Source organism: Artemia franciscana, chromosome 21 (genome assembly GCF_032884065.1).
Source record: "Artemia franciscana chromosome 21, ASM3288406v1, whole genome shotgun sequence".
Classification (NCBI taxonomy): domain Eukaryota; kingdom Metazoa; phylum Arthropoda; class Branchiopoda; order Anostraca; family Artemiidae; genus Artemia; species Artemia franciscana.
The window spans coordinates 15,182,908-15,210,725 of record NC_088883.1 but is presented as its reverse complement, the minus strand read 5'-3'; the positions used below and the strand labels follow the sequence as shown (position 1 = coordinate 15,210,725).

General features: G+C 35.8%; 2 protein-coding genes across 2 annotated transcripts in view; both read right to left on the bottom strand.

Moving 5' to 3' along the window:
* The window catches only part of LOC136040637 (fanconi-associated nuclease 1-like), a 53,312-nt gene extending 51,923 nt beyond the window's left edge, over nucleotides 1–1,389 (bottom strand). The window contains exon 1 of the mRNA XM_065724918.1: nucleotides 120–1,389. Coding sequence (XP_065580990.1) covers nucleotides 120–1,389 — 1,270 coding nt within the window. The remainder of the gene's footprint in view (nucleotides 1–119) is intronic.
* Nucleotides 24–26,622, bottom strand: LOC136040638 (phosphomevalonate kinase-like). Its single transcript, XM_065724919.1, has 3 exons — nucleotides 26,511–26,622; nucleotides 11,588–11,793; nucleotides 24–1,706 (listed from the first exon to the last, which is right to left on the bottom strand). The coding sequence occupies exons 1-3, from the start codon at nucleotides 26,588–26,590 to the stop codon at nucleotides 1,417–1,419; spliced, it is 576 nt and encodes a 191-aa protein (XP_065580991.1). The 5' UTR covers nucleotides 26,591–26,622; the 3' UTR covers nucleotides 24–1,416.
* Between the last annotated feature and the right edge of the window lie 1,196 nt (nucleotides 26,623–27,818).

Here is a 27,818-nt window from a genome sequence, read left to right as displayed (position 1 = left end):
TATTACAGAATAGCTCCATTAGAAACACACCCAGAAAATCCTGGTATATTCAAATCTTTAAAAATAGAACAAAGCTTTTATACTAAGCCCAGGAGTAGATTGGACTGGAAGAAATTTACCATCATCGAGAAGTCCAGCGGAAACGAGTTCGTTTAAGATTTCTGTTAAGTCACTATCTCCAACTTCTTCCTTATATTTTATATTGTCTTGTCGCTTCCATTCATTCTTCCTATTGAAAAGACGCACATAGACTATTTGAGCTTCACGGCTACATTTATTAAAAATATCATAGCATTCCCTATCTGTTTGATCAAATAAGTCCTTGTAAAAACTATCATTCGTCACAAAGTTAATCAATGTCGTAAAGTTTAGCAAATAATATGGTATTTCATAGCGCCGTTTAAGAGCAACAGGTTTGCCTTTATTAGAGAATATATTCCTTTTTGAACGAGGAGGCGTTGCCAGATGCTTAACCGGAGAATATACACTTTCTATTTTATTTGTTTTCACATCGGTCAAGGAACGCTGCAGACTCACGGGGTTCTTTTGTGGAGTCAACACTTCAGCTTTATTAGGTATACTGTTTATAGAATAAGGAGGCCCTCGTTCCATTTGCTTTGAATGAGGAGGCGTGGCCAAATACTTAACTGGAGAAGTTTGACTTTTATGCTCATCAGTTTTTATTCCTGTCATGGAATCCCACAATTTCAGGCGAATTTTTTGGGGAGTAATGTTTCCTGCTTCAGTTTGACTAGGGTCCATACTGAAGAGAGGTTCTTTAAATATGAATCGTGCTCCCTTTGAAATACGAGGGGGACTATAGATATCATCTACAAAATATTCATTTTTTTGATGGATGGTTCCAATAGAATCCTCTGAAGCAATTTGCTCCAAAGGGTAAAATTTTGGCTTCACCATATTTTTGTCAGGACTTGATTCTTTTGAAAATGAACACTTTAGTCTCTGCGAATCCTTAAAATTATTATCTTCTTTTACTTCAACTTCGAGAAATTCACGAGGATTGACTGTATCAGTTAAATGAGGTCCCACGCGCGGAAACAGCTCAGACGCAGATCTTACCCTGACAGTTTCTATTATATTCTTACTTTCAGTAGCATCCATTTTGTATCCTTTTTCTTCAGATTCACTGACAAGTTGCTTACCACAATCTAACACTTTTATATTGTCCTCTTTAATTTGAATACTTGAAGAGGCTGAAGCAATTCCAGCCGTTTTAACAAATTTGCTAATTGATTTCGAATGACTAGTTGATTTAACTTCTTCAAGAATGACAACTTCATTGCTATCCTCCTCATGTTTGATACTTTGCGTTTTTGAAAAGTAATTAAAAAGATTGTTTTTCTGAAAGCTGCCACTTTTCTTTCCCATTTTTAGTCAATAGCTAGTAATAAAAACTTAATTTAAAACTTTTCTCATTAGCGCCACAATTTCCTCGAATATATCCTTGATGTCACTAAAGTCACCATTATTTTCAATAGTAAAGTCAAAATCAGTTACGGTGTCCATGTCACATTCAGTTTCAGCATCATCGATTCCTGCAGTAAAAACCCATCCACGAGACGTTCTCACTTCTTCAGTAGCTTTTACTTTCACGCTTTTGACAATATTGCCGTACTTTGTTCGAAAGAATGCCAAATCCGAACGACGTCTACAGTCCGTTACTATCCAAATATCTTTAGAATCGGCTAGAAAAAAAGGGATATTAGGAAAATATTTTTTCAAGAAAACGAGCAAAAGGGCCATATCTAAAGAAATCTTTCGTGATGATTATAGGAAATGGACCATAAGTAACCACACAAAAAGGAGAAAAAAAAATATTTGTATTAAAAGAATTATATCACTATGCTGAAGGGCGTCGGAAGGTTGACAAGAGGATTGCAGAGATACTGCAGCTATGATTTACTTCCTGTTGGACATACTTATATTCCAGCAGAAAATTTTCTAAGAGTATTTTTGTACAAAACACAATTCTTTTTTTTTGCATATCACAAACGTTTAAAATCTGATGTGAATTGCTCTTAAAATTATTCTTACCACATCTTTAAAATAGTCATGCTATTGTCGTTTCCCAATGGCCAATAAACCCTCCTCCTTTCTTTTTCTTGAATTTGCAGCTAAAATACGTGAACGTTGCTTATCTTTCAATAAAATATTAAACTAAAATACGCCAACAAGCAAACAGTGCTCTGAGTAAGGGGCTAGTGTCATTGTGTAAACCACTCATGTCTACACAAATTTCTTACATTAAGAATTCGTCAGAACTTGTAAAAAAAAACTGAAAAAAGTTGAGATTTCTTCAAATTCTATAATTTCAAGTTTCGACATAGTGTCAATGTATACGAGTGTTGATGTAAAAGCTGCAGAAATTCTTCTTGAGAGAAAGATGCTAAGAAATTTGGACTTAATTAGTGGTGAAACAGTTTTGGATATCGTTGTAATTATGAATTTAGTTAGGTTGTGCAACATGTTCTCTTATTTTTTTCAATTCAGAGGGGGTTTTTTCGAACAAGTAAATGGTTTACCCATGGGGGCCCCTTTAAGTCCTTTATTAGCAAATTGTTTTTTAGAAAATATTGAAACAATAGCGTTAGATTCATATTTTTTAAAACATAAATTTTGGGGGATATATATGGATGACATAATTTCAGTACGGAATTATGGGGTGGAGGAATTAAAAAGTTTTTTAGAACATCTTAATTTTTCTGGAGGGGATTTAAAATTTACAATAGAATTAGAAGAGGATAATAAATTTCCTTTTCTGGATGTCCTTCTTTTAAAAAATGAAAATAGTCTGGATTTTAAGATTTACAGAAAACCTACTAACAATAACAGATTTTTGTCGTTTTTCTCCGGTCATGCTCACCAAGTAAAAATTGGTTTAATCATATCCATAACTGACCGCATTTTTAGAATTTGTTCTCCAAAATTCATTGAGGAGGAATTAATGTTGTTAAAAGAGATTTTAATAAGTAACCATTATCCGGGTTCGTTAATTGACCAGACTTTTCGAAAAGAAGGAAAAAATTTCTAGAATGTTCTGACGATATTCTGGAAACAACAGAAAAGAAAGATATTTTTTGTTCTCTACCATATGTTCCAGTTTTGAGTGAAAAACTTAAAAGAATTTTACAAAATATTGGCTTAGAGGTAGCTTTAAGAGGTAGTAATACTTTGGCTAGTTTTTTACATTCTGGAAAGGATCGGACTTCCGTAGAACAACAAAGTGGGGTTTATAAAATCCCATGTACTTGTGGAAGCTCTTATGTGGGACGCACTAACCAGAATTTAAAAACGAGATTGCTACAACAACATAATTCTATTTCATCGTCTTTAAAGAAAAATACCAAACCTGAAGATTTCACGTCGGCCCTCTCGGAACATATCTTTAATTTTCCAATTCATTTTATTTTGTTTGAAAATGTTTCTTTGATTTCTAGGAACCAATGTTTAAAGCAAATTTTCAGGGAAACAATCGAAATTAAAAAAAATTCTATTCAAGAATAATTCCATAAACAGAGATACAGGTGAATTTGGATTGAACTCAATTTATGATAATTTACTTAATTCTAATGAGCCGGAACGGAAAAGGTCAAAGAGATTTGCCTCCTCTGTTGCATTGAAAAAAATAAGAGCAATAAACTATATGTAATTAGTTTATTAGGTATAAATTTTGTTTATTTTTATTCATGTCTTTTAGTTTTACTGCTGATGATGAACACTGTATATGTGTTCGAAATGCCCAGTTAAATAATTTTATATCTATTCACTGTCAAAAAAGGTATCATCCCTATTTTGAACTGTTTTACTTTCGTCATGGAAAGGCAGTGTGGTCTTCGAAGTTATCTACGTATTTTCTTTCCCGGCACCAAATTTACCTGGGAAAGGATATCACCTATTCCTGTTTCTACCAGCATGGGCATTAAAATCTCTAAATAAAAATACCCTATTTCTACCCGCAACGCTGTCTAATTTGTTCCTATAGCTGTAGGTAAACTTCTTCTGAGTCACTATCAGTCGGTTCTACAGGGTCACCTACAACTATGACTGATACCTTGCCCTTTCCAGTCATAAAATGGGCAAATAATATTCTAAGATTAATAGTTTCCCTCATAAAGCCAAACTTATTCATCATGGGCCCTACTACCTTCTCCTTTTCCGGGGACGACAGCATTTTCCGCATTGGAGGGGAATTATCCGAGGGGAATACGCTGGACCCTAGTTTTAGGGTCTTAGAATTTCAAATTCACTCAATTTCCTATAATCTTGAAAATCAGAAGTCTTCAATCAAAATTCTTCAATCGATCTATCGCCAAGATCTTAAAACGATGATTATCATATTGTGGTCGTGTTCACCAACAATTGTAAGCGCTGGACGCAGTCACGAGTAGTCGCAGTCGGAGTTAGAATCACAGTAGCAGCTGCATTAGTAGTTGCCCTGGAAGTTTCAAGTTAATACTCTCGCCCGTTCCTAAGACATTACATATACGTTTTTTGATAACATGGATGTAGATATTGTCTTTTGATTTAGATCAGCATACCCCTCAACAATTCTCGAAGTTTCACCTCAATACTCTTCGCCTTTCGGGACGCATCCAGGATCAAACATTATATCCTTTCCCAATGATTAATCCTGCATGTAAAAAATGAAAAAAATTACATACGGTAATAAACATTTTTCTTCCCAGGGGCTGTGGGGGCAAAGTATGCCTGGAAGAATAATTGTTCGACCTTGTGACTATTTTGAACAAAATATCCATTTAAGGTTTCTATCAGTCTTAAGAGGGCATCTAAAAGGGCAAGACGGGGGAGGAAAGGAGCTGGTTGCCCTTCAATCCCTTTTCAACATTCCTCTCGACATTCGTTTAAAGTTTCAACTTAATATCCTAAGCAGCACCTTAGATATTGTTATTGTGCCGCTTTGACAACCCTCCTTCATATAGTATGTTTTGATTTTGCTTGAAATTCCCCTTAACAATTTCTAAGAGTTCTACCTTAATACTTTTAGCCTTTTTGGAGACTCGGGATCAAACTTACCCTCTTTCCTCGATAGCCAACCTTATAAATAAACAATATCCAACTTATATAACCAACTTACAACACTTGTCCAGGGGGTCGGGGGTACGGCATCCCTGGAAGCATAATTACTTGATTTTTCGATGATTTTAAACAAGATGGATATTCCAAAATTTGGATCAGATTTTTTTGGGGAAAGGATACCTAAATAGGAAACAGAAGAAGAATTGGTTGCCCTCTAACCACTTTTCAACATCCCCCTCAAATGACCAGAAAGTTTAGCTTAATGTCATTAGCAGTGAGTAAGATGCTGCAGATACGCCTTTTGGATAAAATGGATGCACATAGCGTCTTAAAATTTAGTTTAACAGAACTCTCAACATTCCCAAAAGTTTTACCTTAATACCCTTAGCCTTTTCGAACACACCCATGATTAAACATTCTACATTTTTTTAATAATAAATCCTGCAAGCAAAAAAGGAAATATTGTATGAGGTAAAATCCTTGTTTCGGGACTGTGATGAGGCTCCCCGGAGGCATAGTTACATGACCTTTTGACTCCTTTGAACGAAACCACTTTTTTGAAACACTGATCAGTGCTGAAAGGAGGAGCATCTAATAAGGGCAAGAAAAGAGCTGGTTACTCCTGATCACTCTTAAAGCTCCCCTGAAATTTTCAACTTAATACCCTCAGCCGTTCCTTAGATGTTGCTGATACGCCTTTTTGACAACCATCATCCACATAGTGTATTTTGATTGTATTCCCCCTCCCTTCTAACAACTGTAGAGCGTGATGTCATCCGCTAAGGCATAGTTATTTGATCTTTAGGCTATTTAGATTAAGATGGTTATTTCAAAATTTTGGTCAGTGCTGAGGAGAGGGGGCACCTAGAAAGAGCTAGTCCCCCCCCAAATCACTATTAAACACCCCTCAACATACCATGAAAGTTTCAACTAAATATCCTCCACCGCTTCTTAGGTATTGCTGCTATTCCCTTTTGACAGCCAGGAAGCACATAGTATGTTTTGATTGTCTCGGTATCCCTTCTCAACATTTCCTTAGAAGTGTCACCTTAATACCAAACTTCTTTTGGTCATACATGCCCTTTTTTCCCAATAAAGAACCTTATACTAACAATGGGCAACTTGCGTAACTTACAGCCCTTGCCCTATGTGCTCTGCCCACCCTGGAGGCACAGTTATTTGACCTTTAGATTATTTTGAACAAAATGGCTATCTGAAGAATTTTGATGAAATATATTTGGTAAAAAAAGGGCTTGAGAGGAGGGGGGGCTATTTTCCATTTGATCACTTTTACTCTTAAAAAGGGTACTAGAATTCTTAACTTCCAATCGAATGAACCCTTCCGAAGTTTACATGACCACCCCTACCATATAAAGTGCCTCTGGGAAAAAATGATAATAATAATACATTAAATAATACATTGTTTTATGGGTGGCAGGGTGATTAGGGGAGAAAGGGTGGGTTCAGGAGGTAAGGGTGGGTTAGGGAGGTAAAGGTTGGCAGGGGGTAAGGTGGGGTTGGGAGGAATGAAAGGGGGCAGGGAGAGTATGTGTATTAATGAGTAGGAGAGATTGGATTTGTTATTATCATTGTATCATTGTATTAATAATTGTATTAGGTAAGTGGATATGTGGACTTTCGCGCGAATACAAACCCTCATAGGTTTCCCCCAGCGCAAAAGTGTTGTATTTTATTTATTTATTTGTGAACGTTGAAATAAAAAAACTTGAACTTGACTTGATGACCCTTTAGTACAGACAATGCTAGTGCGTTGCCTATGATTTTGTCGACAAATCCGTAGTGAAACTGTGTTGATAGTGTCAGGACTATTAACTAACTTCATAAATTCGCAGCACAACTTGAATTTCAACGCACTATTGACAGAAATAACCCGTTTTCTGAAGTTTATGTTTTAACTAAAAGCTTCTTTATTTCAAGTAACAATAAAGCATGTTTCTACAGTTAAAAATTAATGTCAGAGGCTATCGATATTATGGCTGGTGAGACCCATATATTGCCTTAGAAGTTGTTCATATCCTGTTTCAAGACTTTTAGGGTACAAAAATTATTTTCTTTATTTGCTTGACTTTTTAATATAATTCAAATTCCACGCCAAAAGTGTGTCGATGTCATGGTCGATGAAAAATTATTGGGAGGCTTAAGAATAATTAGACTATTATTTTCCATTGCTACTTAATAACTTTTCGGTTCCTAAAGCAGTATTCTGTTTTGTTTGTTTGTTGGGTTTTTTTTTGCAGTAGTTTTCACAAATATTAAATGTATTTTTTTTTTAACTGCAAGTAAAGAGCGACATTAAAACTTAAAACGAACAGAAATTGTTCCATATATGAGAGAGGTTTTCCCCTCCTCAACGCCTCGCTCTTTACGCTAAAGTTTGATTCTTTGTCACAATTCTACTTTTTAAAACAATAAAAAACTTTAGCGTAAAGAGCGAGGCGTTGAGGAGGGAACAACCCTTTTTATATACGAAACAATTTCTGTTCGTTTTAAGTTTCAATGTCGCTCCTTACTTGCAGTTAAAAAACTTCTTTTTTATTTAATTTCAGGACGTTTTTGAATTAATATATGTTTTGATTTTGGCTCACCACACATGAATAATTAAAACGAAATTTGTACATTAATTTTTTTTTGCTAAATAGCTTTCTCATAGTTTTGATCGGACGGTTTTGATAAAACAAAGGGGCAGAAGAGGAGGCCTAGTTGCCGTCCAGCTTTTGGTTACTTAAAAATGCAGCTAGAATTCTTTATCTTTTTACGAATGTTTTTGTTAGTAATAAATATACGTAACTTAGGTAATGAACTTCTATCTTTGTGTATTTTTATTACGTATATGAGGGGAGTTCGCCCCTTCGTCAATACCTCGCTCTTTACACTAGAGCTTGAATTTTGTCCCAATCTTTAAGAATGACTCCTGAATCACAAAGGCTGTAGAACAAATAGTTGAAATTACTAAAAATACTTTAGCGTAAAGAGCAAGGTGTTGTGGAAGAGGCAAACTCCCTTATATACGTAATATTTTCTGTTTGTTTTAAGTTTTAATATTGCTCATTATTTCCAGTTGAAAAATAAATTTTTATTTATTTTCTCATCGTTTTTTTTTTAATAATGCTAGAAAACTCTGCGCCACCTTCATGGAAATTCCCTTCCCTCAAGATAATTTCTCCATGGAAAGATCCTCCCACGTAATCCCCTCCCCCTGACCAATCCCCACCCCAATGCAAAAAGTCCCTTGAAAACGCCTGTACACTTCATATTAACCATTACTGTATGTAAACAATGGTCAAAGTTTGTAATTTACAGCCCCTCCCCTGGAGAATTTGGGGGATGAAGTCATCCCGAAAGACATAGTTAATAGGTTTTCGACTAAGTTGAACAGATTGGCTATCTCAAAATTTTGATCCGGTGACCTTGGGGAAAAACTGTGCGTGGGAAGAGGCCTGGGTGTCCTCAATTTTTTGTCACTAAAAAGGGCACTAGAACTTTTGAATTCCGCTAGAATGAGCCCTCTCACGATATACTCTAGGAAATCACCTCTAGGAAAAAAAATAAAGAAACAAATAAACACGCATCCGTGATCTGCAAAAAACACAAAATTCCACATTTTTGTAGTTAGGAGCTTAAAACTTCTACAGTAGGATTCTCTGATGCGCTGAATATGATGGTGTAACTTTTATAAGGATTTCTATGACTTTTAGAGGGTGTTTCCCCCTATTTTCTAAAATAAAGCAAATTTTCTCAGGCTTGAAACTTTTGATGGATATGACAAAGCTTGATGAAACTTATATATTTAAAATCAGCATTAAAATGCGATTCTTTTGATGTAACTATTGGTACCAAAGTTCCTTACTACAGTTCGTTACTACGAACTGTTTGAACACTTGTCAAAGTTTGTAAATTGCAGCTCCTCCCACGGGGACTGTGGGGGGAGTAAGTCATCCCCAAAGACATAGTTACTAGGTTTTTCCACTATGCTGAATAAAATGGATATCTCAGAATTTTGATCCGGTGACTCTGGGGAAAAAATGAGCGTGGGAGGGGGCCTAGGTGCCCTCTAATTTTTTTTGTCACTTAAAAAGAGCACTAGAAATTTTAATTGTCGTTGGAATGAGCCCTATCGCAACATTCTAGGACCACTGGGTCGATACGATCACCCTGGGAAAAAAACAAAACAAACAAACAAATAAATAAAAACGCATCCATGATCTGTCTTGTGGCAAAAAATACAAAATTCCACATTTTTGTAGATAGGAGCTTGAAAATTTTACTATAGGGTTCTCTGATACGCTGAATCTGATGGTGTGATTTTTGTTAAGATTCTGTGACTTTTAAGGGACGTTTCTCCCTATTTTCTAAAGTAAGGCAAATTTTCTCAGGCTCGTAACTTCTATGGGTAAGATTAAACTTGATGAAACTTATATATTTAAAATCAGCATTAAAATATAATTCTTTTGATGTAACTATTGGTATTAAAATTCCGTTTTTTTAGAGTTTCGGTTACTATTGAGCCGGGTCGCTCCTTACTACAGTTCGTTACCACGAACTGTTTGATCAAATAATATCGTCGGCTATTTTATTTTATGTTGCATAAGATGAGACATAATAGTTTTTCTTTTTATTTTCAATTTTGTTCTTTCAGTCATTCAAATAAAAAAATTATAATATTTATTTAAAAAACAAATTAAAAAACCCGTGCAATGAATAAAGCTGTAAAAAAAAGACTCACTGGAAACTAGTTCCAAGACCAAACAAATACCACATAAGCTTTTATAATTCGTCTGGAATTAGGTACAAGTTTCCAACGTTTACTTTTGATAAGAAAAGGATGACTGTGTTTTAATAGTACTAAATTTTGTTTGTGTTTTTTTTTTCTTTCTAAAATTATGAATATTAATAATTTATCAGGCCCTAAACATGCACGACTGTTGTAATTAACTATATCGCTTAATAACGACGTTTGAATAACTAAATGATAGTTATAGTAAGTCATTAATTAGAAATGATTTTTGACGTAATACATTAAATAAGTTTTTTTTTTTTTTTTTTTTTTTTTTTTTTTTTTTTTTTTTTTTTTTTTTTTTTTTTTTTTTTTTTTTTTACAGACGACACTGCCTTTTTATGACGGACAAATAAACTTTCATGGTGATAAGTCCATTTATTAGACAGTGAAAACAGATACAAAAGTGTGGATATTTTGATTACATATATAGCGATCGTCATCAGCAGAAATACTAAAGCATTAAAATTAAAACTAACATGTGTAAACAGAAAATAATAAGTTCAGTCCACAAGTAGTTTACGGTTCATTCACTAGAGATGTCTGAGAGAGTTCGTTAAAAGGGTTTATCCAAAGTCTTGAGTTGCAAAATTTACAACTTACGGTATCCCCATTTGAACGTTTAGTTGTTCGTGATAGAAAGGCAGTGTGGTCTTGGAAAAAAAAATACTTAATTTAAGGTATTACGTCAAAAATACGTCGTATATATGGGTAAATGTGACCAATCAAGTATATAAATATAAATTCAACATCATTTCTTTGCAATTAGAAGAAGAGGAAGATTTTGCCAGCTTCATTAGAAATTCAACTTACATTTAGGCAATATTAAAAAAGAAAATTAACAACTCAAGACTTTGGATAAAGTTATTCTTTTGTTCTGTATAAAAATGTTAGTTTTAATTTTAATGCGTTAGTATTTCTGCTGATGACGATGGTTTTATATGTGATCAAAGTATCCAAACTTTTGTATCTGTTTTCACTGTCTAATAAATAGACTTGTCCCCGTTTGAACGTTAATTTATTCGTAATTAGAAAGTAATCATCACAAAAGACAAAAGTCCAGGATGGAGAAGCCCCGTTTGCAGCCTTTAAAATAAAAGGGCACCCCAGGAAATTTTTTCACGTGGACAAAAACTGAAACAATTCTCCTTCTCTTGAGCAAGTATCCACCGAGCATATGAATTCAATATGTAGATAATATTTGAAATGCTTCTACGGTAAATGCGGAGCTTCCACCCCATTCCACTTGATTAGCTTTGTGACATTATTTTCTATAACCTTATCAGTGAGGTTACGTAAAATTCGATCGTTTATCAGTAAAGCACAAATCATTCTACGGTCTGTAGAATGTTTAGGGAGGGGGTTAGTAACTCTGATCTTATTTGTGTAGTTTTTTGTTGGTATCAAGTTTGGTATGATTATTCATTTTAGTTTTTGTTCGTTTGAGGATTCGTGTATTCATTTATAGCAGCAATATCTTTGATGTGATTATTCATTTCAATTTGTGTTCATGTTGGGTATATGTATTTATTCAATATATTTTCTGTTCGTTTTCAGTTTGAACTATTATATGACTGTATTTCTACTCGGTTTTAAGCTTTTAAATATGGCTGTTTACTTTTATTTCAAAAACAACTTTTTGGAATTGTTTTTTTTTTTTTTTTTTTAATTGATGCAAAAAAAATCCACAAGCATAGAGACAACACAAATGCGTGAATAATCTTTATAAATTACCATTATTCATTTCTATTGCGGCACGACAAAAATACCCCGGATCTTTTGTCCTAACACATTCGCCCCATTTCACCATCTCATACCGATACCGTTCCTTGTAGTCAGAATTATCAAGCAATTTTTGATAGTCAAGTCCCTTTTCCTGTGCCCACTTGTATTTGATTGGAGCAGCTAGTCGTAGTAGAACTGATCTCTCATTACCAATCCTGGAAAAATTACAGATTTCGAACAGTTTATTTTCAACGTCATCCTAAAAGATTTTCACTAAACTGAAAATGCTTATTAATCTGAGAATTCAAATTCACGTATGCTTTGTGACCGAAGTGTATAAGAAGACATTTTTGAAATCGTTTGTAGTGGGGTAAGAACACAAAAGTTATGTTTCTTTAAAATCTTAATTAATAATGAAGAACGAGCTTCTTTCAAATCAAAGTAAATGCGGACAATAAATACTTACAATGCACGAAAAATACCCGATCAAATAGAAAAACGGCCCCTGCCAGTCCCCCTCCCGTGCTTGTAAAGCTAAGTACTGCTTACATTTCACTCAAAACGAGAATTTTTCTATACTTTCTTTGTTAGTACGAAAATACTTGTATTCTTTACCGATTAACAATTTTTAACGTACTAATTAGCTGTTGGTTGTATCGTAGCAAGCATTCACAAATGGACAAACATCATATTGAGGTTAAGAGCAGGGGGGCGACGGGAGTGGCAGTTCCCTTCACGTTAAGAATAATTTTAAGCGACAGGGTTCTTCCAAAAAAGTAGAGTATGGCGACAAAAAATTACCTAGAACAGAAATTATCCTATCCCCCCCCCCAATGACAATGCTAAAGAAATACTAAAGCTTCATTTAAAAAGACGAATTTCAAAGCCTTCGTTTCCAGAATGGAAATAAATTTATTATGTTATTAATCAACACTTTTTAATTCCTAACTAGCCATTGCTTGTATTGCAGTAACCTTCAAACAGTTAATGATAACAAACTAGGTGTTTATATTTCTCAAAATATAAAAAAAAAAACATCATCATAACCAAGATGACTAGTTTAATATATGTATATTATGATACTCATTCCTAAACTTTCTAATAATTTTGGATTTACTAAGATTAAAAAAGAGAAAACGTTAAAATAAACCCTGCTTTTGGCTTACTATTTATATGCTGGGCAAAATTTTGCAAGAATTTCTAATAATAGTTGTACTATAACGTATTTGATTCATGGGTATGGGGGAAAATATTCAAACACATGGGTTGATAATTGGGGTTAACAGAACTCTACCCCCCATCATGCAACAACCTTGAAATTAGACATATTATTAATCAAATATCTCCCTCCACATGCCCTGAAAGTTTCAACTTAATTCCCTTAACTTTTCCAGAGATATCGCAGATACATCCTTTTGATAACCTTGGCTGCACATAGTGCATTTTGATTTAGTCAAATTTCCCACTCAACATACCCTGACAATTTTGACTTAATCCACTTAGCCGCTTCTGAAATAGCGCATATATGCCCTTTAGGCAAAAGTGGATGCACACAGTATCTTCTGGTTTAGTTTAGCATCCCCGGAAAAATACCCCAAAAAGCCCAACGTAATACACTGAAATTTTCCCTGAATATTGCATAGACACCCGTTTGAAAATCTTAATACACACAGTTTATTTTAATTCTATATCCCCCTGAAATTTCCTTGAAAGTTTCAATTTAACACTCTAATCCATTCCTGACATATTTTATCTGTTCGATTTTGACGTCCTGTGTATACTTGAACTTTTTGGATTTAGTTCAAAGGTAGAAATAGTAGTAGTAGTAGTAGTTGTAGCAGCATAGCAGTTGCAAGTAGTCCAAGTTGCAGTTACAAGAGGTCAGAGTCCCATGTAGCCGCAGTCTACAGTTGCAATCAGAGTTCCACGAGTGACAGTCGCAAGCAAGCATTCGCTGTCGTAGTCACAAGTAGACAGAGTCACAGTCAAAAGCAGTCACATACGCTAGCAGTCACAGTCGTAAATAGTCGCAGTAGCAGTCATAGTAGCAAGAGTAGTAGTAATAGTAGCCGTAGTAGCCCTGAAAGGTTCAATTTAATACCCCTCAGTTGTTCCTGAGATAACACTGACACGCCCTTTTGAAAACTCGCATGCATATAGCGATTATTGATGTTGTTTAACATACACCCCAATATCCCCTGAAGGTTTTACATTGCTGCACAGTAAAGGTTAAAAGTCTTTTAGTGTCCACATTTAATTAAACATACCCTTCTACATGCCTGAAAACTTCAACTTAATGCCATCGTATGTTCCAAAGATATCGCAAATACAACCTTACAACAAACTTGGATAGACATAGTGCCTTTTGATTTAGTTCTATGATTCCAATAACATCCTCTAAAAGTTCCAAACTAACACCCCTACTTGTTACTGGGATTTTGCAAATACACCCCTTTGACAATTTGAATACACATAGTACCTTTTGATTTTGCTTTATGTCCCCTCAACTTTTCCTTTAAAAATATCTTTGATACCTTACTCTGTTCCTAAGAAACTGTATATATGCCATTTTGACAACCTAGATGCATTTAAACCCTTTTGAGTTAGTCCAATAGTGGTAGTAACAGTAGTAATAGTAGCAGCCTGGAACGTTTCATAACCTCAGCCGGTTTTGAGTTCAAGTTCAATTTATTTTCATAAAATAACAATAACAAAATCAATATCCCAAAGGGCTGAATGACCCGTTATTTGGGTGACCCGTTATAAATACCCGTTATAAATAAAGAATCATAAAACTTGTCATAAACATACTAACCAACATCTAAATATAAATATGTAAGGAAAAGAAATCAACTCACCGGCAGTCCCCACGAAACAGCAACCCTCACATCACCCGACAATAAAATACAAATTAAAATTATCGCGTCATCGAGGATACAACACCAACAAAACAACAACCCAAAAAAATAAAAATAAATAAACCATAAGAAACAATTAATAAGAAGCCTTTAATAAGAAACTTTTCATCTGTCTCTTAAAGGAGCCAAGTGTTCGCGACTGCCGGATCTCAGCGGGAACCAAGTTCCAAGCACGCCCCACAGTCACAGCCAGGCCGAAGTCTGAACGAACCGATGGACTAGCTGGAATCATCACATCCTCCCGGTTACGAACCATATACAAATTTACTTCCCCTACTAGTTTAAGCCGTCCCGAAAAACAACATGGGAGATCTCCCTGGAAGTATTGATATGCCAACGAAGATAGAGATAAAACATAAATATCTTTAATTTTGAGGAGGTCAAGAGGAGTGTGTGTAGCCAACTGGAGAATTCTTGCCGCTTTCTCATAAAGATTGTGAATAAGAGCAAGTACCGAGGGAATTGTGTACATCAACACAGACGAACAGTAACATATATAAGGGTAAATCAGAGAAAAGTATAAAAGACGGAGGACAGGGAAAGGAAATAAACGCTTCAATTTTCGGATGATCCCAAGTCCACGGGAAATTTTCACTCTTATTATTTGAACATGCCACTTAAATGATACATTTTCATCCAAAAGAACTCCCAGGAATCGCACATATCGATCCGGGGGACGACTTATGGAGCCTCCTGGTGTATGAAGCTCGGTAATTGTGGGGCAGCTCACACGAGAAAAAATAAGAAGGTAGGACTTTTTTACATTTAAAGTTAGTTGATTCATGTCAAACCAAAAGAGTATTTTCTCAGTCATTGCTTGAAGCTTTAGAATAAGCGATGATTCATCCGGAGCTGCAGCACCTAGAGTAGTGTCATCTGGAAATGCCATTAATTATTCTAGACTATCAGGTGTGAACACCAACGTACTCTGAGAGTAAGATTTGTGACAAAATCCACAGTAAACATTGTTAATTGAGGTGTTAAAAAGTCGATAAAGATCGTTCACATATATGAGGAAGAGAGTTGGCCCAAGAATAGAACCTTGGGGTACTCCGTATTCAATTGGAACTTTTTCGTCTGTAACTTCTGTGGCGATAGATCTGTCAGTTAGGTATGACGAGAACCAAGACAATGCTTCCCCACGGACATCACAGCAAAAGTGGTGGTAATAGCAGAGGCCCTAAAAATTTTAGCGTTTTGCCCTAGGGTGTTGCTGATACACCCCATTAATAGCCTAAATGTAGACAGTGAGTTTTTATTTAGTTAAAATTCCCTTCAGAATACCTTGATAAGTTTTATCTTAATACCCTCCGCGTTAGTAGTAGTGGTAGTATAAGTAGGAGCAATGGCGGTAGCAGTGGTGATAGCTGCAGTAGTGCGAATATTAGTAATAGTCAGGCCTTGATTTACCAATAGATCCACTAGGCCCAGGCCTAGGGGCACACGATGCCAGAAAGCACAAAAAATTATCACTGAGCGATTGTTTTCTTAACAAAAACTGGACCGATGTGGTTCCAGATGCACTCCATCACCACGTTGCCTATTCACAGAAAGGTATTTTCAAAACAGCACAGAAAAGCCTTGGCCACTTATAACCTGTCAGATGTCTACCAAGAATGGCAACTGAGACTTCGGTATAACCTCTCTCTTTCACAGTGCTTCCACTATCCCAGAAATCTCGGGGATTCCCCTGAAAATCTTGGTGTCACTCTGAAAAAATGCCCCAAAAGGGGCGACAAAAACTCTGGGCCTAGCAGCATCAAAGCCTTAAATCTGGCCCTGGTAAGAGTAGCAGTAGTTGTATAGAATAGTGGAATCATAAATTTCTGTTGTTTGAAATGATTCTTTAATTAGTGCAGGGGTAAAGTAAGTCTCCCAGATCTGACATAAAATTTTCAAGAGTCCTACTTGCAGCAACATGTCATCCGGGCGTACTTATTGAATCCGTTTGCACCAGCGATGTTAAGGCTATCAGGATCATAACAAAACGAAGTTTTGTCCCAATTGAATCAACATTCTGGTTCGTTTCATATGTTAAGCTCTTCTGCTGTTTTTTGTAGCAGATCACGAAATCCTGGAATGATGAAGAGTTCTGCTTGTTGCACAGCCCTCAAATTTTCAAGTCGCTCAGGTTTTTTAAGTGAGAAGTTGCTTCTTTTCTTAAACCCAAGCCACTAGTCTTCACATGGCAGGTTGTTTGTAAAATGAGTCATCATTGGGAATGAGAATAGTTAACGTTACGAATAGTTGACAAATATACTGAAATCAAGGCTAGAATTGCACAAGTCCAACAAGTCAGAGTTACCCCAAACGAGGGTTTTTCTGGGACGTCTGACACCCTTTGTATCTCCAGACTGGTTTGAGAATGAAATACTAATAATATATGCTTAAACTATCCTGTTAACTCATCAGCTGTTTAGAATCATTCTATCATCCCTCTGTTCTTCTGCAATATCATTTAAAAATTGCTAGCTACCTTGTGGCCAGCAAAAATGCCCTCCTTGAAGTTTCAAAATTTCTTCACTACAAAAGGAATTGAAAATGTTAGAAATACTGAACACTGTTGTCAAGCAAGCAACAATCCAAAGGAAGAAAATGGAGGACAGAACTACAGACATTTGTCATCACTGAGCAACATAAGATGGGGGTGTTGAAGTTACCTGAGTTCACCCTACCCTTTGGTTAGTTTAACATCCCCACAGAATACCCCCTAAATTTCAACTTCATGCACAAAGCAGTTCCTAAGATATACCCTTTTGATGATACACCCTTTTGATAACCTGCATGCACATAGTACATTTTGATCTAGTTCAACTTCTGTCTCAGTATTCCCTTAAATTTTCACCTTACTACCCATAGCCTTAGTAGTAATAGCAGTAGTAGGATGTACATATTTCCATATGGTCAGCTGAAATCTCTTCATTATGCCCTGAAAGTCTCAACTTAATACTCTGTGCTGTTCGTAAGATTTGACAGATACACCCTTTTGACAACCTGTGTGGACATTACACGTTTGGAGATATCTATTATACAGCATTGGAAGTGCTGATTGGACCAGGTAAGCCCCCCACCCCAAAATTCAATTTATAGGCACCCCTACCCCTCAATATCCTCTGAAATTCGCTCCTTAACGCCCTTATCCTTAGCACTAGTCATAGTAGACATAGTAGCCAGCATATATTGCCTTTTGGTCAATTAATCATTCCCTTCCCTATTTCCTGATAGTTAGAACTTAATGCCCTAAGCTGTTCCTGAGATACAAGCTTTTGACGACCTGTATGTACATAGTGCATTTTGATTTACTTCAACACTCCCCTCAACATTCCCTTCCAGCTTTGCCTTAATATACTTAGCATTTTTGGATACTAAGGGTCAAACATACCCCCTTTCCCAGTATGATGAATACAATATACAAAAAACTGGACGAATTGCATAGATTATAACCCTTGCCCTAAGGGCAGTGGTCAATCCCAGAGACAGAGTAAATGGACCCTTTGACTATGCTGAACAAAATGGATATCTCAATTTTTTCAGATGTCTTTGGAGTAATAAGGGACGGGGAAAGGGGGCTTCTTGCTGTCCAAACTATATATATATATATATATATATATATATATATATATATATATATATATATATATATATATATATATATATATATATATATATATATATATATATATATATAAACTATATTTGCTGTCCAATTAAAAATTTTTATATCTCAAGTCAGCCCACTTTGCTCCTACTTAGGCAGCACTATTGTGATTTTCAGAAAATTATGTATGGTTTTTTATAAAAGAAGAAAGACTTAGTCAAAAAAGGGAGTGATCTTACTGGAAATTACCCTATCAAATATAGCACATTGATTAACTGGACGAATATGGATAGAAGTATGGGTGCTGAGGGGACAAAAGCTTTTTCACATTAAATTGTAACAATTTGTCTCTTCAAGCACATACTTCAAAAACTCAGGTTACAAAACCTGAAATAATACAATCATAAGCAAAGCACAAGCAATTCCTGGTTCATGACAACTGCCAATTTTGGCATGCTGGCTTGGCAAAAGAGCACATCCTCTATTTGGGGTAAGTTCAGAGAGTGATACCATGAACTGCATACTGACAAGCTACCAATGTTTGAACCAGAACCTTTTCATCTGTAGGCACTTTCATGTGCTTTCTATTCTGGTGATATTGTCTGTTTGCTTTCGTTTGTACTACATATGATTGTGGTGCACCGGCTTCTCTGAAGACTGCTGAAGGTTACCAGGTGTGATCTTTAGACTTTACTTGAACTTGTTTACCCATCTGCAGTGGATTAAAGCTTGTGGTATTTCGTCCATAGTAGCGTTTCTGTCTTTCCCTTTCTTTATTCCTTACGGACATGACTTTGTGCATAGGTATGATTTTTGGAGACAAGTGTTCAATGGTGCAGGGCACTAAGGGTCTGAAACCTCTCCTCATTAGCAGCTGGGCTAGGGAAGCTAGACCATCTACTGGTGTGCTGCAGTACTCAAGGAGGGCAAGCTCGAGGTCATTATTTAGTTTCTTTGTTTTTATGATCATGGCCTTAGCAATACCAATTGTTTTCTCAGCAAGCTGTTGGACTGAGGATAGTTCAGGCTAAATGTGTTGTATTCCCCACTGTCTCATGAAACCGTTCAACTTTTCTGAAGTAAATTGAGACCCATTATCAGATGTAATAATCAAGGGTATCCCAAATCTAGAGAAGTGATATTTTAGCTTCATTATGAGGTAGGCATAAGTATTTGCTCCCAGCTCATCAGCTTAAGCAAATTGACTGTTTATAATCCACTATGATCATGTAGTATCTTCGGATATGTAAAAAAGATCAATGCCAACATGCTTCTGTGGGTAGCTGGGAATACTGTGATGAAGCAAGGCTTCTCTTGCATTCGCTGTAGAGTAAGTGCAGCACGCATCACATTACGTGACGAAATCTTCTATTGCCTGGCACCTCTTTGGCCAGGAAATGACTGATCTGGCTCTACTTTTTGTCTTCTTGATACCAAGGTGTGAAGCATGGATCCTTTTTAATACAGCAATTTGCATGCTGTATGAGATGCCAAGGCGGTCATCTTTCTTAATAATACCACAGCACTGAGATTACTTTTTACTGACCAGAATTCAGCTATGGATAACAGAACTAATGATCTGTTTTTGGGCTAACCTTCTACCATTTTCCACAGAACCCTCAGCTGTGGATCTTTCAGTGTTTCTTCTTTCAACTCAGCTAGCTTTTCTTGACAGATTGGTAGTAGTTTTATAACAGAGAGTACATAGTATTCTGCTCCTCTGCAAAGCAAAGGTTCCTTGGCTTCCAAGTGGAGCCAAGAGAGGGTATCTGGGACCAATATTTCACTGTCTGGTCAATATGTTATGCTGAAATTCTAGGGTTGTAAATGTAACAGCATTCTTTGAAGTCTTGGTGACAATTTATTGATTGGGGCGATTAAGGATTGCTTCCAGGGGCTTATGGTCACTAATAACTTGGAAGAGACTATCATAGAGATAGGCCTACTGATGAAAATGGCGACATCCAGAAACAATGGCATACAGCTCCTTTTCGATTTGCAAGTGTCTCTGCTCTGTTTCGTTAAATGATTTTCATGCAAATGAAACAATTTTCACCCCTTGAAGCAGAACAGCACCAAGTCCTGATTTGGAAGCATCAGCTAGGATCTCTATCTGACTTTTTGTAAGATCAAAGAGCAAAACTGTTGTTAAGATCAACACTTTCATTTTCGTGAGTGTGGCTTTGTGTCATTTGTCCAGTTGAATTGCTTCTGCATAGCTAAGGTCCTAAGAGGTTCATTTAGGCTTAACAAATTTGGTATATAGCATAAGAGGTATTTTAACATCCTAAAAGATGTTTATGGTCATTCCTGGGATTTGGGTGATGGCATTTCCTTTATAGCTTGGATTTTCTCAGGATCTGGGTGGATTCTGTTTTTGGAAATGAAGTGTCTGAAATAAGGTATCAAAGCTGATTTGAAGATACATTTGTCTTTGTTAAGCTTGAATCCCCTTTCTCTGGCTCGTGAAAGAGTTTTTTTTTAAGATTTCTGTCATGGTTCTCTTCAGATACCCCACAGATGACCAAATCATACAAAATTACTGAGAATCACTTGAGGTTGCTGAATACATCTTTGATGTGTCATTGGAACTCATCTTGTGCTGACTTGAGTCCAAAGAGCATACATTTAAATTTGTATTGCCCATATGAAGTTGAGAATGTAGTTAGTTTGGGAGATTTGTCATCCAGACATAAGTTCTAATATCCTGTCTGGGCATCCAGCTTGGAGAAGTACTTAGCACCTATATACTTTTACACAGCTTCCTCAAAAGTTGGCATGGGATGGTGGGGTCTCTTTATGCCTTTGTTCAGATCGTGAGGATCTATACAGACTCTCAAGGTTCCATCTGGTTTGGCAACAACCACAGTTCACCCAATAAGTTGGATGGCTCACCTTATTGCTGCCTCCTTGGTTCTCCATACAATCTAGTTCATCCTTGAATTTGTACTGAATATTCAAGGGGATTTCTTGTGTGGACTGAATGGATGGCTGTGCACCTTCCTTGAAGATTATTTTACATTCACCTTCCAGTTTCCCAACTCCCTCAAATAGGTCAGAAAATTTGGTGAGTATCTTATCAGTGCTGAGCTTTTCACACTGAAGACTAAGTATCATCTTTACCAGGTTCAGTTGACAACTTGCACTGAAGCTAAAGACAGGAGTAGGGGCTGACTGCACTATAAAGACTCTATGGGTTGGCTATTGTTTTCTTTGTGGGCAGAGTCAATCTTACATGTCCTCATGAAAGGAATAGTCTGACCACAAAAGCTTGTTAAAATGTGGTTTCTAGGGTGGATTGCAGGTTTCGAATTTAGTCTTTCCACTGTCTGTCTGGTATTGATGCTAGCTTGTGCCTCTGTGTTAATCTTGAATTTCAAGCTGAACTGGTTGGCAATTATTAATTTAGCATATGGCTGGTCATCAGCTTTATCCATCATTAGTTGATAGATGAATAGTTTGTCAGTTTGTTGAGCTTCAGAACTGATTATGTTAGCAGTCTTTTTGCTACCATGACAGACATATGAAAAATGGTGAAGTTTCTGCAGGTACTACAGACCTTCCCTTATGCACAGCACAGGTGCTTCTATGAATACTCTCCAACACAGAAGCAACATTCATGGTTTTCAATTTGGTCATGATTATATTTCCACAGTCTATTTTGATTCTTCTTGATGACATCAACTTCTTGTTTTCTATGACTAGTTGATTTTGTTGACATTGTCTTAAGTTGCACCTGGTTTTCCATGTAAGTTCTTGCTATTTTGATGGCATCTGAGACGCTCAATTCAGATCCCAACTGCAGTAGTCTTTCACATATCTTCTGGGATGATGTTCCAAAGATGAGGCAATCATGAACCATTTTGTCAACAATCAAAGCTCCATATGAGCAGACAGGCAAGATTTTCAGTTCAGTTGCATATGGCTCTACAGTTTCACTTTCCCTTTGGTAACCTTGTGAACTAAAGTAGTCATCAAATTTTGCAAGGTGTACCCCAATTTTCTCTTTTTCATCAGTTGCTAACATCCATGTGCTAGACAATTCATGACCTTTTTTCCAAGCCAAATTAGCAGATTTGCACACTTAATTTTTTCATTTTTTACACTCAATGGTCTATCACACATAAGATTGACTTTTTAGCATCACTTTTAAATCTTGTCCATGCCTCTTTTATAGATTGTCTGATTCACAATTCAGCTCAGGATATGTGACAGTGGTATCAATCTTCTATGCTGACACCATATAACAATTTGTCTCTTCAAGCATATAGTTAAAAGACCTAGGTTACAAAACCTGAAATTATACTATCATAAGCAAAGCACAAGCAATACACAATGGCAAGCATAGCAATATCACAAGCAATATATAACAGCACAACTACACAAATGCAAACAGGCAAATATGGAATATTACAAAACTACACTGAATAAACTCTATTATGTGAAGCATTTTTCTGTAAAAGTTACCCTGTTACTTAAAGAGCAGCATTTACATGGGTGCCCATAAGGACGGACATGAGGGCACCAGCCCCCCTGGCTGAATGATGCTGCCTATATTTGTATTTTTTTTTATTTTTTTTGTTTTCTATTTTACAACAAGATTCCAGTGCCATGCCAGTAAAGGAAGGGCAGCAGTAACAGGAGAAAAAAAATAGCATAAGTGGCATGTTGCTGATGCAATCATTATTAACAGCAAACATTTATGTTTTGATCAGTCTCTCTCAAATCTCATCTTTAATTTATACCAGATTTGAGCCTATTCACAAGTTACAAACATTGCATGATGCTGGTCTTCTTTATTATTCATAAAGAGAAGTAGAAATCTGGTAGAAAGAAAATGGATATGGCGTTTCAGAACCCCTAAGAATTCTGAACAGAATTATCATAATTAGTAGTGTTTTTTTTTCATCAAGCAACAGTCACCATCAAGAAGAACTGCCACCATTTACATCACAGCTGGGCTGGAAGGAAAATATTTCCTCTTAGCTTTCAAACCATCAAGCATCCAGAATTGGTTTGATAATGAAGATCTGTGCTCTTAAATACAGACCAGCCAAATGGTTTTTAGCCCATGAAGCAGGTGGCAAATTACAAAGCTCCTAAGAATTTCTAACTCTAGCCCCACCCCTACCTGCACTGCCATCCTCTCATCCAATGCTTTTAGTAAGCCATTGTGAAATAGGATAGCCACAATGAACAAGTACAACCACGCCCATAACCACCAGAAAACAAAATACTTCAAGGAAGAAAGGAGTGCAGAACAAAGTTGCTCACTGATACATTAGTGAAAGCCAAGATTGAAGCTGCCTTTGCTACAAGGAAGGCAAAGAAGAGGTGGGGAGGAAAAAATTGAAGCTACAAAAGCAAGAAAAACAAAGAAGCAGGCTGTGAAAAGATATGGTGAGAAGACAGAACTGATGGTAAAAATGAAACTGAGAAGGTTCAGACAGCAACTGTTGATGACAACTCAGACAGTGAAAAGGAATGTGAACTTAGTTTTGATTTGGATCACAGTTAACAACTTTGTAAAAGTCATTTATAAGGGCCATTAGAGAAAAGGTAAATCCTACTGCAGAGGTCAGTGTGAAGACTATAATTGGTGGAAGAGGTAATGAGTGAAAGTAACTGGAATAGCCAGATCATATCTACTACATGAAAGAGGAATTATGGTAAAAACTCCTAGTACTTGGACAGTGTGTGATCTTGGACGAATATTTTGACTAAATCGTATCTTCCCTTACAAGGGCAGCAGGTTCTTAATCTTTGACCTGATGCAGATAGTTTGGATTGACTGACTACAATCTTATAGCCAAGTCTACTTAAATATCATTACTCTTTTTCACAACACATATGTGTGATTAAATCTGTCCATGATTGAGCTATAAGATTATTCAAACTATAAGATTGTCCAAGATTTGGTGGTAGCCTATTTTCTGAGATTAGAATCAATTTATAATTACAACTAGGCCTCTACTTTTAACTGTCTGTACAAATTAGGTACCATTGTATAAGGGTGAAATGTTCAAACAGATGAAATACTTATTAAGAAAATTTAGACAGATTTAGTAGAGAAAAAATAATTTTCCGGCTGGGATAATAGATATAACTATTGAGATAGTGATTAGGGACACCAAAATTTGTAGTTTCCATCCCATTCATTTCTGTTAATGTCTGAAATAGGTCCCTGTCCTGTAATTAGACACCTCCTAGATATTACACCTCTAGTAGTTTTATGACAAATAAGGAAACACATCTAATTGTCCTTGATGTCAAATTAAGAACTTAACAATTGAAAACTTGAGAATTCACAGAATCTACTATTTCAAGTAACATTGCTATGTCACTGAATCAAAACCTTGGTATTTATAAAAACCTGCCTATGGCAAGGACTCAAGAAATTTTGATTCTTTGGCATACCAATGTGTCTTGAAATACAGAGGTCCTTAAATCTCAAGTTCCTACCTGGAATTTAATCTGGCATCTGTTCAAAAAAACAATTGTTTATTCAATGGATGTGTCACAAGAACTAGTGCTGAATGAAAGCTTACCCTGGAAACACAAGGAATTCTAGCAAACTATTTGTGAGCACACTTTTTTGTTTAACTTTGAAAATCACACTTGACTTCTAAGCAGGAAATTCAAAATCCTTAACCACACAAGAAAAGAAAAGCTCTAACATTGTAAAAGATACAATATTAAATGGCTCAAGTGAATTTGGAGTCAATGGGATGCTACTGCCTTGACCAGTGGTGGCATGCCAACAGCATTACAACATTTTGGCAGCAGTTGACTGGATCTCTTGTTGGCAGAGTTCAATGCATGTGCCAGCCAGGCACTAGGGTCTACAAAAAACATTGGAAGTGCCAATAAGACCAGGTAAGCTGCCTCCCTAAAATTAAACTTATGGGCACCTATGAGCATTTGTGAGGGGTGTTAGCCCTTTTAATACTTTAGGTGGCATGACCCTAATTTTGGTATTTTGGTATAAAAAAAGGTTAAATTTAAAAATGATGTTTTTTCTTAGCAAAGGACTAAAAACAGGGCTATTGAGATGGAATCAGGTTAAAAAAAAGAAAAAATCTTGTTTTGTAGCAATAAGACTTGGAATAAACAGAAATTGTTCTATAAGGCAAGAGCCATTCAAAGATGGGAACTGGGGCAGCTGCCCTGGGTGCCATGGCAGGGGGTTGGGTTGCCATAGCTAGGGGGCTATGGCCCCCTAGCTATGCAGGAAATATTTCAATCTATTCCCACTTTGGGTAAAATTGTAGTTAATTGATTTCTTGCTATCTTGGAAAGGGTTTAGGTTAGGAAAATGAAACTTTCAGGGATGGGTCTACAGGCTAAAGTATGTCCTGGGAAGGTATTTTGAAGTACCAACCTCCACTCCTTCTCCCTCTAAAGGGCCCTGACCTTTGATGACCTTTACAAATATGTGTGTTATAAAAGTGAAACCTTGCAAAATAGATCTTTTGCTTAATTAAAATACAATAAAATTGCTTTCAGCTTCATAACTTTGCTCAATCCCATTTTATAAGGTTTTAAAGATATGCAAATACATTTCCTAAATTTTGAAAAAAAAAACATTGATATGGCTCAAAATTCTACTCAAATAACAGGAATTGCATTTTCAGAACTAAAGGCAGAGAAAAAGAAACTAGTAACTGAAAATTAAGGTAAAATGTTGTTTTGTCAAAATTTCATTAGGTATAGACCTGTCATGTAGACAAATTTAAGGGCCCTCTAGAGGGAGAAGGAGTGGAGGTGGGTACATTAAAATACCTGCCCAGGACATACTTTGGCCTGTAGACCCATCCCTGAAAGTTTCATTTTCCTAACCTAAACCCTTTCTGACATAGCAAGAAGTCAATTAACTAGAATTTTACCCCACTTTGATTTAGCTTTTTTTTCTTATAGGCCTATTTGAGTTGGGAAGATGTAATAAATTTTCTAAGGAACCACCAATAGAAGCCTAGTAATGGCTCTCTATAGGGCTAGGCTATATGAGGGGGGATATCTTTATCTATTTATCTTTAATGCTTAAGACCTACTGCTTAAACACATGGGCAATTGGAATGGGACAAAAAAGCATTTCTGATAATTCCTCAAAAAAGATACCAAACTGATAGCCTATGCATTTCCTTTATTTTAAACTAGCTAGGCCTATGCAATTCTTAGTTTGAATGTTTTAAAAGTCAAGTGGTAAATAAAACACCTGCAATTACCCATTAAATAAATTTTATGAACTACTAAAAGCTTTTCAATAGGACAATAGGCAATAAAAGTATAGTCTAAGGAGTAGCATTGACCATCACAGCACTGACCATTATATTTGGAAAGAAATAGTACCATTCTTTTATTATTATACTACTACCTTCTCAGGAATGGTAAGCATTCAGGATTCATAAAAGCTCACCTTTCATAAAGCTTGTCAGTTATATAATCTTTGCCACATTTCCTTTTTCCTGAGAATACAAAAATTGCCGCTGGTTTCATGTCCTGTATTTTTAAATATTTGGTCTTTTCAGTGTTGTCAACTCAAATGCATCCTAGGCTCTTCTTATAATATCGAAAATTCGAAGTGATTCGAATATATCTCGTGAAAATCATGCCAAAAATAATTTGAAAGATGATGGAGGTTGTTTGGGAAAATCTTCAGTCCAAATATTGATAATTTCATGAATTTATCTATATATTCTACTATTCTTTTGTTTACCAAGGTCTCAACGGTTGTCCCTTTAACTATCTAAAGTTAATGAAAGGAAAAAACTTAGAGAATGAATTCTGATCCTAAAATACAGTGTTTTGGGACGATTGGGAGTGGCTTCTTTTTTTCTTCAAAAACCTGTTAAAAAGTACACTATAAGACATAAGTTGGTACACCCTTACCCTTGCTAATGTCCACAGCCAGTCATCCAGCAAGGCCCGTCAATGACTACTTCTAGTTCCTCAGTGAGGAATACACTACATATCCACTACAAAAGCAAATACACTACAAAAATACTACAATACACTACATACACTACAGTTGGTATTGACTGCTATTTCTAATTATTATCTTAAAAAATATTCAAATAACTTTTGAAAAATCAGTACTAAAATCTATAAAATAAAATCATTGACAAGCTAAAATCCAAATAAGATAACATAAAAAAAATAGATGGAATCTAAAGAACACAAATTAATATGAATAATCACCTCAGGTTTATATAAATATTTACTATATATATATATATATATATATATATATATATATATATATATATATATATATATATATATATATATATATATATATATATATATATACATTTATATATGTATATATTACTATGTATGAAAATGTGAAACATTAAACGAACAGCTATTGAAATAATCCATCAGGCCAAACTTAGAAGAAAAAATTATCATAGATGAACAACGCAGGAACTAACGTTTATAGAATTCAAGAATCATTTTTTTCTTTTTCAGGTCCTATAATAGGGGTCCAAGCCCCCAGTATAAATCTATTTTAATGCATTAGGTGTCCTTGACAAGGGAGCTTACGATACATATTTCAAAGCACTTGATTTCCGGCCAAATTTTGAACCAGCCTTAATTTTTCCAGAACCAGTGTGTTACCTTGTTTTCTTGTACATTGCAGTACCCATTGCAAAAGGACAAGGATTTAAGTTTCAAGGCAAGCGAAAAGAAAAGTGTTTTGGTCATATTGGACTAGTTTTTT